General features: G+C 49.7%; 1 protein-coding gene across 1 annotated transcript in view; it reads left to right on the forward strand.

Annotated features, from left to right (window-relative positions):
• The window catches only part of TNN (tenascin N), a 54,363-nt gene extending 48,571 nt beyond the window's left edge, over window positions 1–5,792 (forward strand). Inside the window, exons 19-20 of the mRNA XM_042925492.1 lie at window positions 2,482–2,645; window positions 4,912–5,792. Of these exons, the coding sequence (XP_042781426.1) occupies window positions 2,482–2,645; window positions 4,912–5,052 (305 nt within the window). The 3' untranslated portion in view covers window positions 5,053–5,792. The remainder of the gene's footprint in view (window positions 1–2,481; window positions 2,646–4,911) is intronic.
• Window positions 5,793–12,271: the final 6,479 nt, after the last annotated feature.

Genomic DNA, 12,271 nt, shown 5'->3' on the forward strand with positions numbered 1-12,271 from the left:
GGGCTCTTATGGGGTCGCCACCAACCCCACACGCCCCTCCTGAGGGGAGCCAGCCGCCCACCCAAAGCCATTATACTAGAAGTTAAGGCTGCTTATTTCTCATCCAATGTTTTCTCCTCAAACTCTGATAGAAGAGAGAGGGTCTGACGACCACTGGCTTTTCTACTTTATCTTACTTAGGGAGATAAGCTTAATAGATCAGAACACCGTGTTGGCTGGGGCCTGACGACCAGAGCAAAGCAATTTCTTGATTCAGGACTATCCTCGCTGTCTATGCTCTGAACATCAGCATGGCTTCATTTTCTGGAAGGGAGCAAATCCATCATGGAATAAACTGCCACACTTAGTCCGAAACCTGCTTTGCTTTCCTTGATCCCAGTGCCTAAGGTTCGATAACTGTGAACAAATCGTTAAGAAACAGCCTCCGCACAGATTCTTAGGAAACAGCTCTGGGAACTTTAGACGCGCGTTCGGTAAGCTGAGCTCATTAAAAGAGTGTCACCAAGGGAGCCATCGCGTGTTATTTTAAGCTGTAGTTAACTGTCTGCAAGAGAGCTGAAGGGGAGAGAGATGTGTACGAATCCAGCGACTACACGCCTTTCCTCAGTTGGAGGAAACTCTTGGGGGCAGGGGCCCTTCAGCTGTCTTAGCAGGAATGGCCTGTGTCCCCTGCTCTCGCTCCCCTGCTTTCGCTGGGGAAGCCATCAAGGAGCCATTGTTCGAGCTGCAAAGTCAGACGGACAATCTGGGACAATCTGGGACCTTCCCTTTTCATAATGTGTTGTTAACTCTTTACATACATCTGCTCCCTTCCTCCCCCAACTAAGTTCTTGAGGGCGGGGACCTCCTCCATCTGTTTTCCCAGAGCCGAGCGTGGTGCTGGGCCCGGCAGGTGTTCTCATGGTTCCTGAATAAATGAAGGAAGTTGCAGACTGGCGTTCTGAAGGGCTGGTTGTCCTCAGAAGAGCTTGTTAAAATGCAGACTGCAGGCGGGTACTACCTCGGAGTTTCTGGTTCTGTGGATCCGGGGTGGGGGTGGAGCTGAGAATGTGCCTTTCTAACAAATTCCCAGGTGCTGCTGATGCTGCTGGTCCAGGGGCCACACCGGGAGAACCAGAGACGGCCTGCTCTGGTTCGCGTAATTAATTAAAGGTCTCTATTGAAATAAGGCAGCCGCAGGCAAGTTGGTGTGTCAGGGAGGACCCTGGACTGGGAATCTGAGGACTGAGGTTTGAGTCCCGGCCCTACTATCTGGGGACAGTGGGACCTTGACAAGTCCCCAGAGTCTAACCTCTGTGAGTCTGTCTCCTCACAGGACCGCCGGCCGCCTGGCCCACCTTGTAGGCTGTCGTGGGGACAGAGGGGGAGGATACGGATGTGAAGGTGGTCGGTAGCTCAGGGGTCAGATGAAAACCTAAGTGTTGTTATGATAAGAACACAACTTAGGATCGATTCAGGCCCTTGTCACCTTTTATGAGCTGAATTAGGAAGTAAACTGATACAAAGATGATACGTACCTTGGGGGAAATGGTAGAAATACAAGTCAGATGATTCAAGCGGATTTCCAGACAGATGTAATGAAGCACTGAACTGTATATATGTGCCAGGAGGGCCTGGGAGACTCGGGAGTGTGTGCTGGGAGGGGGTGTGGGAGGATTATTAAGGAGACCGACCCTTCCTCAGGAGTGGGGTCCAGCTGGGCTTTGAGGGGCGTTTAGGAGTTGGACCGGGGAGGGCAGAGGCATGGAGGGCAGACCTGTCTGCTGCACAAGCCGTGTGTGCCTGTGGGGACAGCGGGCCAAGAGATGGTGCGAACGGTACAAGCCAAATTACAGGCTGCAAAGCAAAGCAAGGAGGAGCGGCTCCTTCCCTGTGGTGGGTGGTGGGAAGGACATTGACCTGAGAGCATGAAAGTGGACACTTATGCTTCAGGAGGCCGGGAGGGTTGTCGTGTTGATGCAGGCCCGAGGAGAGGAGAGCAGGCCGTGTGGCAGCCCCGGGAGTGAGGCCATCTGTGAGTGATCCTCAGGAAGAAGGGCTCCGTAGAGGGGTACGTGGGATTGGCAAATGTGGCTCGGAGTTCGAGGCTGGGGTGGCTAAGAGGATGGCTGAGTGAGGGCAGGGAATACGGGAGAGGGGTGGTCAGGTGCTGGGAGGAGAGCCGACGAGTTTGGTTTCAGATGTTTGGTTATTTTACATGACTGGGTAGCCTCTGAGTGAAAATGCTGGAGGGGAGCAAGCTGTTGGAAGCTATTGGAGAAACAGGCCTGAAGTTTGGGTGACAGGCCAGGAAGGAGAATCTCTTCATCCGTATCATGTCCTCACCTTGGCCGTTTTCAGAGACGAGTGATTTACCTGTGACATAAATGGCCAGATCTTTGGCGTTTTCATGCCCAGAGATTGTCCTGCTGAGCCCAGAGTTCCATCACCATCTCAGCGGCCGAACTTCAACCTTCACCCCTCATCTCTCCTCTCCCGCAGGGGATGCTCTTACTTACCACAACGGATGGAAGTTTACAACTTTTGACAGAGACAACGATATTGCCCTCAGCAACTGTGCCCTGACACATCATGGTGGCTGGTGGTATAAGAACTGCCACTTGGCCAACCCCAACGGCAGATACGGGGAGACCAAACACAGTGAGGTAGGCGACAGGTGCACTTTTTTTGTTCCAAGCTCTGCCCAAAGCTTTGCGTTCCCAAAGTGACACTCTCCACGCTGGTTTGGCTACCTCTCTCCTTCTGATGCTCCCAGTCGGGGCAGTGGGGCTTGTTCTCCAGGCTCTATGGCCTGGAGGTCAAGGCCTCCCCTGCCCACCCGCTGCAGCCCTTCCCCACTCTGCATTCCTACCAGAGCTGCAAACTTAGTGTAGGTGGGTGGGAGCTCAGGCTGCCCACTGCTGGACAGAGACAGGTGACATGGATTATGCACCATCTGTTTCCGGGCCACCCATGGACACTGTCTTCGTAACAAAATACCATGGGCTGGGTGGCTGGAACGAGACACATTTGTTTCTCAGTTCTGGAGGGTAGGAAGTCCACGATCAAGTTGCCTGCTAGCAGATTCGGTTCCTGGTGAAAGCTCTCTTTCTGTCTTGCGGATGGTGGCCTTTTCATTGTGTCCTCCTATGGTGGAGAGAGAGAGAGAGAGAGAGAGAGAGAGAGAGAGAGAGAGCTCTCATCTCTCTTCCTTTTCTTACAAGGGCACTAATCCCATCATGGGGGACCCCACCCTCATGATCTCATCAACCCTGATTACCTCCCCAAGGTCCCACCTCCAGAGACTACCACTTCGGGGGTTAGGACTTCAACATATGCCTTGGGGCAGGTGGGGACTAACATTCTATTCATAACTTCAGAATTCTTTCTAGTTGTTCTCCCAGTGAAACCACAACTATTTGCCTCAAGTCCTTTGATCACCAGGAAAACAAGTTTTTTCTGTCTTTGACCCACTTTTGGGTCCACTTCATCCAGAGCCACTCAGAGTCTACCCAGAGTGTTGTGCTAAACTTCTCTCTCCGTTTCAGGAGGTGCACCCAGACTGAGTTCTTGATGGCTTCTCTCCCCTTCCTTGCTCTGAAACTTTCCTACCAGTGATTTCTCAAACCTTCATGACCCGTGGACATCATCTCGACTCCTTGCCAGGCATCTCCTGACTGCTCCCACACATCTTCTTGAAAATGGCGTCTTGTTGCCATGAGCTCCTCCCCGCCTTGGGTTTCTAACTTCCCACCCTGGGTCTATTCTAGCCTTCAGGAAGCCACGGCTCCCCAGAACTTACCTTATAACCGGTGTCACTGTAAATATTAGCTCATCTCAAGTCCAGGTACAGTTTGATTACTTTGGCCCTGACCAGACCGGGGTGGGGGGGGGCTCCCAATCCTTGTGTGATTTTTCAAAGGGAAGAAGAAATGTTCCCCCAGGGAGGCCAAGGAGGGTGGGTCCATGAATCATGGTGGCAGCATGTGGGCTGACTCAGAAAGCCTGTGATCAGAGATCAAATATTTGAAATGAGCAGCCAGCATGCCCTAAACCATCCCCATATTTGCTAATAAAAGACATTCATCTGGTTAATGTGCTTTTCACAGTCTGCAAGGCATTTAGCTTCTTGTTTATTATTTACCTCACAAATTAAAATATATAAAATTGGTCACTTGGGCTCTTTATTGGCCAGGTTGCAAGGTTATTAAGTGAATTAAATATTATTACGCTCACCAGTCAAAAGACATAAAATGAAATTTAGTTTTCAGCAGGCTATTCGTTACCCCAGAGCTAGTATCTAAACAGTTTAAATTGAAAATGATTTTACACGATTGGCCAATTAATATGTTTATTTTTGCCTTTAATTTTTTGGAAAGGAAAAGAGTGAGGCAAAGATATTGTGCCTGTTGCTGGCCAGGTTGACCCTGTGTTAGCTTTGCTGCCTCGGGCTCCCCGGCCCCCTGGGCTCACACCCTATCCTCACACCCTATCCTTCCAACCACCAGGTGGAGGTGGTGGGGGGCTTCTGAGTCATCAGCCTAACTTCAGCAGAGGGCACATGTTTCTATTTTTTTATTAGTTTTTAATTTTTTATATTAAATATAATTTGTCAAGTCAGTTTCCATACAACAACACCCAGTGCTCATCCCAACAGGGAGGGCACATGTTTCTAGATTCAGCTGTACTTCCCTTATCATAACTACCCCAGTAACCACCTGTCTTCCCTAAGCAGAGAGGGTGTGGTCCTCCCCTCCCCTCCCCTCCCTGCAAAGAAGCGTTCCTTTGTACCTTGTACCTTAACCCATCCCACCCTCCTCCCTAGTGCCTTTTCTTGATGTTGGCTTTTTTCTTTCTTTCTTTCTTTCTTTCTTTCTTTCTTTCTTTCTTTCTTTCTTTCTTTCTTTCTTTCTTTCTTTCTTCTTTCTGTAGGGGGTGAACTGGGAGCCATGGAAAGGACATGAATTCTCCATTCCTTATGTGGAGTTGAAAATCCGCCCTCATGGCTACAGTGGAGAGCACGTCCTGGAGAGAAAGAAGCGGACACTAGGAGAAAATTCGAGAATGTTCTGATGGCCTATTTGAACAGTCATCACACGAGACAAGACCAGCCCAGGGTTGGGGCTATGTAGGCTTGGGGCAAGGTGGGTAGTGGTGACTGGTTAATGGAAATTTGAGGGATACTCCTGGCCTCTGGTTTCTGAGATGGCTGGGTAACCTCCAGGACAAAGTGTGTGACCAAACTTCAGACCACACAGGTCTCTGTCACCTGCATTTCTGCCCATCTGTATTGGGGACCTGCAAATCAACACAATAGTATATATGAGAAAGAACACCGGACTGCAAGTTCGTCAGTCTGTCTTCAGTAGCAAATATATGGGATTGGGGAGTAGGGGGAAGGGAAAAGAATCATCTAGCACTTCCCCAGTTGGTGTGTGTGTGTGTGTGTGTGTGTGTGTGTGTGTGTGTGTGTGTGTATACAATCTTTTCTCTAGAAAGCCATACCAAGGAGGGGTTCTATTTGATGACCAAGGGACTTAACGTAGTCTGATGCTTGTTACCTCCCATGACCACTGGGATTTGAGGAAAAAGGTATAAATCTTCACCTGTTTGAAAAATGCTAGATCAGGAGAAAGAATAAAGGGACCAAGACTGATTCACATCGAGCTAAGTTGTGACCAGTATCCAGCAGTCTGGGAACCAAGCTTCCGTGTTACCCCCCTTTTCAAGTTCCCCCTTCCCACATATTTGCATAATCACTTTCAGAGATCTGCATATGTTGTGAATAAATTCTCACTCGTTTCAGCTTTAAATAACTGGACTCTTTTGGTGATTGGTCCCTCCCAAAGACTCTTCAGTGACTCTCTTTCATGCCCTCAAGTCCTCAGCCCTGCCCCTTTCCCTGGGCCCCCACACTGTTGGGCCTGTGGGTGTTCTGAAGGTGCCCAGCAGAAGCTTCTTGTTTGCTCAGGCACTTGGCAGGTCGGATCCTTTGGGTTTACTTTCCTACCCCTTTGGAAAGTTTCTCCGTAGTGAAGTCAGTGATCATTATTAAAAGTAACTTACATTCTGATTCAAGAAAAAAAAAACACCACCACCTGGTTTTTAAAAAATTTGCCTTGTGTTATTTAACTCACATCAGTGCGCTTGAATTCTAAATTCAACCCAAGTGCATGTGAAGGTACAACTTGTGCATCACACGGAATGCGGTCGGCCTGCCGTTTCATACTTGCGAGACGGCGAATCGTGGTATTTGGAACCCGGAGAGATGAGATGAGTGGGAGCGGAGGCATGTGCCCTAAAAGCTTCAGCGCCGCCCCAGGCCCGGGGAGTTGTTCACTGCCTCAGGCTGTCCAGGCTTTAACCTCCGGCCGAAGGCCAAGCTGTACTCCCCAAACGGGTTATGTCCCCCTTGTAGGCTTTCAGCACCACCCGCACCCCCCCCATACGCACCGTGCCGCAGTGCTGCTAGATCTGGTGAGGGCGGTCTAAACAGGAATTCGGTGAGAGTGTGTGTCTGCCTGCTTCTCGCCAGGGTGTGTGCTGTGCCCTGGGGGGGAGGGGGACACAGGTGAGACACAGAGGTGAGCAAGCCAGACGGCGTGTGGACTGTCATTCATTCGTTCACTCTCATTGATTCCACAAAAGCTGACGGAGCCCTGTTGGGAGCCAGCTTCTGCTGTAAGTACTGGTGCCGCGGAAGCGAAGAAACTGCACTAGTCCCGCCCTCACCTTGGCGGTTCAGGAGCCTGGCGCTCAACCCAGTGGGCGCAGTGGACCGAACCTCGGGGTGACTCCGAGCTGGGGCTGGTGCGTGGCGGGCAAAAATTCCCCACGTGGGTTGGTGAATGCTTGGTAAACGCGCTGGGTAGAGCGCAGGTTGCTGAGCCTCATCCTTAGGTCTTGTGACTCAGTAGGTCTGGGCTGGGGCTGCCGCCAGATTGACCACTCTTGGAGTAAGCTCTGGCATAGGGGTAGCCTGCTGCTGGTCTCTCTGCTCTGGACCTGTGATATCCCCCCACACACCTCTGTGTCCCCTGACCGCAGCATTTCTCCACGACCGGCCAAGATGAGGACTTGCCAGGACCTGGAAACTGCCATGGGAGCCGTGCCGCCCGGAGGACTGGCAGGGGAAACCTCAGCTGACCCTTAAAGGTTCTCCATGGGGCAGAGAAGAAGTCGGGATGAGCTCATTTTTAAAGGCTGTTCATCTGACCGAGGAGAACGTTCTAGCCCTAAATGTCTGTGCCTGGCCTCACTGGAATGAGACCAGCTCTGGCAGCCCCCGCCCCTGGGAATGGGTTCCTGCACAAACCTGCTCTGCAGAGGCCGTTTTCCTCAGAGTCAGATTATGAGCCATCAGGGTTTTGAAGCTTAAGGGGCAATCCCTACCCTTTAGGACAAACCAAAGAAGACAAAGTCTGTCACTGCAGGGCCAGGCTGCAAGCCAGGCAAGAGGGCAGAAGCAAGGACGGAAGTACCAAGCACGTGCTAAAGCTCCCAAGCCGTCTTCTGTCCCACGCAAACTGCTAGCTAAGCGGTCATGGACAGAGCACAGGCCCTGCCCTCCAGGAGCCCGTGGCGTGGTGCTGACGGTTGGACAGCCGTGGGGACAAACCAGGGCAGCCGGTAGCACGTCGGGGAGAGTGAGTCAACAGGGGTATGGACTGTCACTGTGGAGCAAGTGTCAAGGACGTGACATCAGCATTAGGTCAGGTAGGAAGAGTCTGAGTGTGTCAGGGAGAGAAGAGAGGCCTGAGGGGGGCAGCGCACCTTGGGAAAAGGGAACTTGGTGGCAAGGATGGGAATGGGTGGGGTGTGGTGTGGGTGAGGGAGGGAGAGGAGTGATTGATGGGGAGGCTAGAGAGATGGCAGGGACACTTGGCCCTGTGAGTGCTGGTCCTCAGCTCGGTGCCTGGTTAACCTCCAGGGACTCTACCTCAGTGGGTCTCAGCTGAGCCCTGTGCCTGGAGCCTTTCAAAGCTAACATGCAACCACTGCTAGGATGAACGAGTTGGACAGCAGAGGTCGCTCAGCGGTGTTTGAATCTTGCAGTCACACTGACAGTTAAGCTTGCATTTTGAAAATATCTGTCTGGAGACAGGATAGAGAATTGTGGGGAGCTGTTGAGGGAAGCTCCTAGGAGAGGGTGGAGAATCACAGACAGGTTAGGGCTATTGCAGTAGAAAACAGGTAATGGTTCTCTTGGTCTGTGGCAGAAATGGTGGGACGGGGGAGAGGGCACAGATTAAAGAGATATTTAGGAGGAAGAATCAGCAGGAACTGAGGGGGCTGGGTGGTAAAGGCAAGGGAAGAATCCTGTCATGGCTGAGTTTAGAGCTGGTTTTTTCTCTGGGAACAGGGTCCCAGAGTTTGTTTGTCACAAGGCATCACAAGCTCTGCCTTTGAACTTAGAACTCTCAGGGATTCAAGGATCAGTAAAGCCAGAAAATGCTGAATGAGCCAGGGAGAAGGACTAAGAATGACTCAAGGGATTCTGAGCGAGGGGATGTCAGGAAGAACAAGGACCAGGTGTGATGCATGAAAAGAGAATTCGTGGACGAGAAGACAAACAGCAGAGCAGGAGGCAAAACAAGTATAAATAACGGAAAGCTCTAGGCAAAACGCAGTCATTTGCTGGAAGAAGTCCTCTGCTAAAAAAAAATTTCCAAATCATTCCCTTAAGTCTTCCACCAGGGCAGTGAAAAGGATCAGGAAGGAGTTTCTGTCAATAAAGAGTGCAGATCAATCTGGTCAGGGCCCGCAGCCCTCTGCAGCAGACATGCTGTACCCAGTCAGGCCAGCAGATGGCAGTGTTGTCCCATTGGGAGCATCTCCCTTCAAGGCCATTTTCCAATCCTCTCTGAAGGGGTGTTCTGAGGTTCTTCCTTTTCTTCCTTCCTGGGTAACACGGCCTGGAGAATCAGCTTATGGGGTACGGCTCAGCATCCAGCCCGTGCTGGGTGGTTGTGCAGGTAGTGTTGCTGTTGGCCTAATGTACAAAACAGGTAACTGGGAAACACCTTGAAGAGATTACCTACTGAAACCTAGATTCTGTCCCCTGACCTGGTCTACCTGGCCAGTTGCTGAGACAAGAAGATGGATCCATTGGCACGATGAAAGGTGAAGGGGGCACCCCTGGAAGAGATTTAGGCAGTTCCTAGTGTGTAATTAAATCTACTTCCCAAAGTCCTTCTGTTAGTCGGTTGTTTCTGTGGGGGAAATGTGGAATGGGTTGAATTCCACTTGCCACGTTATATAAAGAAGTTAGTTCCCAGGTTAGCCCATAAATGCCTGTTTATTCCATAATGCAGACCAATTTCAGGGCATGTATGATGACAGAAATAGAAAACACTGGTATTGCAGTGTTGTTATTTAAACAAGGGAAGGAAACAAAATGCAATGGAAATGGTTATTTGTGTAAGTGAAGAAAATCAGGTTTAATTAGACAAGGCTAAGGAGGCAGGTGAGGCTTGCTGTGGAGCACCTGAAGGAGACATCTGGGTGCTCTACAGCCTTGTGGGCATAGCTCTTGATCGTGTTCAAAAGGTTTCTGACTCAAAGTAGGTATCGCAAGTTAACAAGTCTTTGAGGAACCCAAATCCGATTAGGCTGGATCATGATGGCTGGTGTGTGAAGGGCCACTAGGATGGGATTCTGAAGACTTTGGTTTCCATCTCGGGTCTGGGTGAGTTACTTACCTTCTGTGGGGCTCATATTCTTCGTTTATAAAATGGAAATGACATCAGTCCCCGAGGTACTCCCTGCAAGAATCAAATAAGATACCGAAAGCACTCTTATATATATAACACTCTGGAATGGTAAGAGGGCTTGGATCTCTAGTCTTGATAACTTCAATCAAAACGTTTGGATTTTCTTTCTTCTCTCTCTCCCTCCCTCTCTCCCCCCCCCTTTTTTTCCCCCTGATAGAGGTGTATCCCTAGCCAGCTCTAAGGTGTATGTGCTATGGATAGCCACCAGTGGGATTATTACAGCTAACCAACAGACAAAGGAGAAAAGGCAGAGTGGGAAAGAAAAGCTTAATGAAGGTAAAGGGGGATCCATCTATGTTTTGGAAAGGGTTTCCTTGGGGATGATATGAATTGAGCTGTACATGAACCCTCCATGGCAGCATTTCCAAAATGATATTCCTCAGAATCCTTGCTCCTCCAGATCTCCTAAAAGAAGAGGTTTAGTGGTCAAATAAACTTGGGAAAACTCTGAGGTAAGTGGAGTTATACTAGTTTCTTTACTAAAGTACCCGTTAGAACCTTTAATGTGATACGTGATTACAGATCTCAAGGAGGCAGAGAGGGGAAGTCATGGGCTGCAGTAGTTTGCAATCTTGTTTGAATGTAGGATTTTCTTGTGTTCTGAGTAGCTAATATTTCTCAAGGTGTGGTTCAGGGACCGCTGGCAATTACATAGAGTGCTTGTTAGAAGAGCGGGTTGTCTGGACTCACCCTCGACTTAACAAATCTGTCAGAAGGGCAGAGGGACTGGGAATCTGCACTTGTGAGAAACCCCCCAGTGATCTCTTTTCCTTTCCCTTTTCCCCCCAGTCAACGCATTATTGAGCATATAGGATGCACTAGTTATTGGAGATAGGGTGGTGAGTGACGTAGTCACTCTTCAGGCCTCACAAAGGCTTATTCTAATGAGGGGATGGCAGGGAAGTGTGGGGAGACGGGAACACCCACAGTGCAACATAGTCTGATCTTACTGTGATCCAGAAGACTTGTGTGGTTAGGGAAGCTTTCTTGGAGGCAGTGATGTAACACATGGAACATTTCACCCCAAATTTGTTTGTAATGACAATTAAGACTTAGAGTTATGAAAATCCCTCATCTGTCAAATGGGCATGACGATTTTGACCCTGACATATTTGTCAGCATCACATAAAACCCAGTGAGTCCTGAGCCCATTTAGTTGGAAGCCCAGTAAGGAAACACTCCCAGGAAGGTGGGAAAATGTGGATTCAAAGTCTTTCTTGATCTGGCCACCAGGGGGCGCTGTCACGCAGGGTGGCTTGGTGTGGAGAAGAGGCTGAGGCAGGGGTGAGTACCTACCCCATCCGTCACAAATGCAAATTGGGAGTTTTGGTAACACTGTAGACCGTGCAGTGTATGGTGAAATTATGGACCACATCACACAAGGAGGAATAGAAAATGCACAGTATTGGGGCGCCTGGGTGGCTCAGTTGGTTAAGTATCTGACTTCGGCTCGGGTCGTGATCTCATGGCCTGTGGGTTTGAGCCCCACGTCGTGCTCTGTGCTGACAGCTCGGAGCCAGGAGCCTGCTTGGGATTCTGTGTCTCCCTCTCTCTCTCTCTCTCTCTGTCCTCCCCTACTTGTGCTCTGTCTCTCTCACTCTCAAAAATAAACAAACATTAAAAAAAATTTTTTAATAAAAAAATAAAAAAGAAAATGCACAGTATTTTCAGTCCCTACCTCATTTGATCTGTCTGTATCATTTGACTCTATTGACTCTTCTTGAAAGTTTCTTCTCCTTTGGCTTCAAGGACATAACACTCTCATTATCTTCCTTCTACCCTTAATTACAACAACTAACATTTACTGAGCATGTACTATAAGCCAGGCCCGATGCTGAATGCTTTTTATGCTTTATCTCGTTACTGCTGTGTCCCTGTGAGACAGGGATGGTCATTAACTCTACCATACTGGTAAGTCTTTACGGAGATTAAGTCGTCAGCCTGAATTCTCTAACCAGTGGGTACTGGAGTTAGCATCGGAATCGGGAAGCCCTTAGCCCTGAGTCCTGACCTGTCACACTTATGGTGGCCTTCACCAGGCTGTCCTCTGCATCACTGCTGCAGGCTGCACCCTCTGGGTGGAGGCAATACAAACGGGGTCCTCCTGTCCTTATTTCTTCCCTTGTAAGTCTCTAGATGGCTCCTGGGTGATCCCCCACGGGCTGTCCGGATGCTAGCTTTGCAGCCCCTCTGGGACAATTCTGTGTTGCTGGCACCTAGTGTGCTTGGCAAATGGTAAAGAGTCAAAAATATTAATGGAATAAGTAGCCTCAAAGAGGGAGTTAGATACATGCATGCAGGGCCATTCCCGAAGGAACGATCACAGGTATTTGAAAACATCCTTTTGAACCCATGACAGGGACAGACAGCCGTGTTGAAGGGACTCTCCCCCCCCCCCCCCCCAGTTCTGTAATCCTGTGACTTCGAATTTGGGAAAGATACTAAAATCAAAGGGCAAGGAGCCAGTGCAGAGTGTTGTGGTGAGTTGAGAATGCGCATAGCACTCTCTGGGTCCACAG

This window comes from Panthera leo, chromosome F3, assembly GCF_018350215.1.
Source record: "Panthera leo isolate Ple1 chromosome F3, P.leo_Ple1_pat1.1, whole genome shotgun sequence".
Lineage (NCBI taxonomy): Eukaryota > Metazoa > Chordata > Mammalia > Carnivora > Felidae > Panthera > Panthera leo.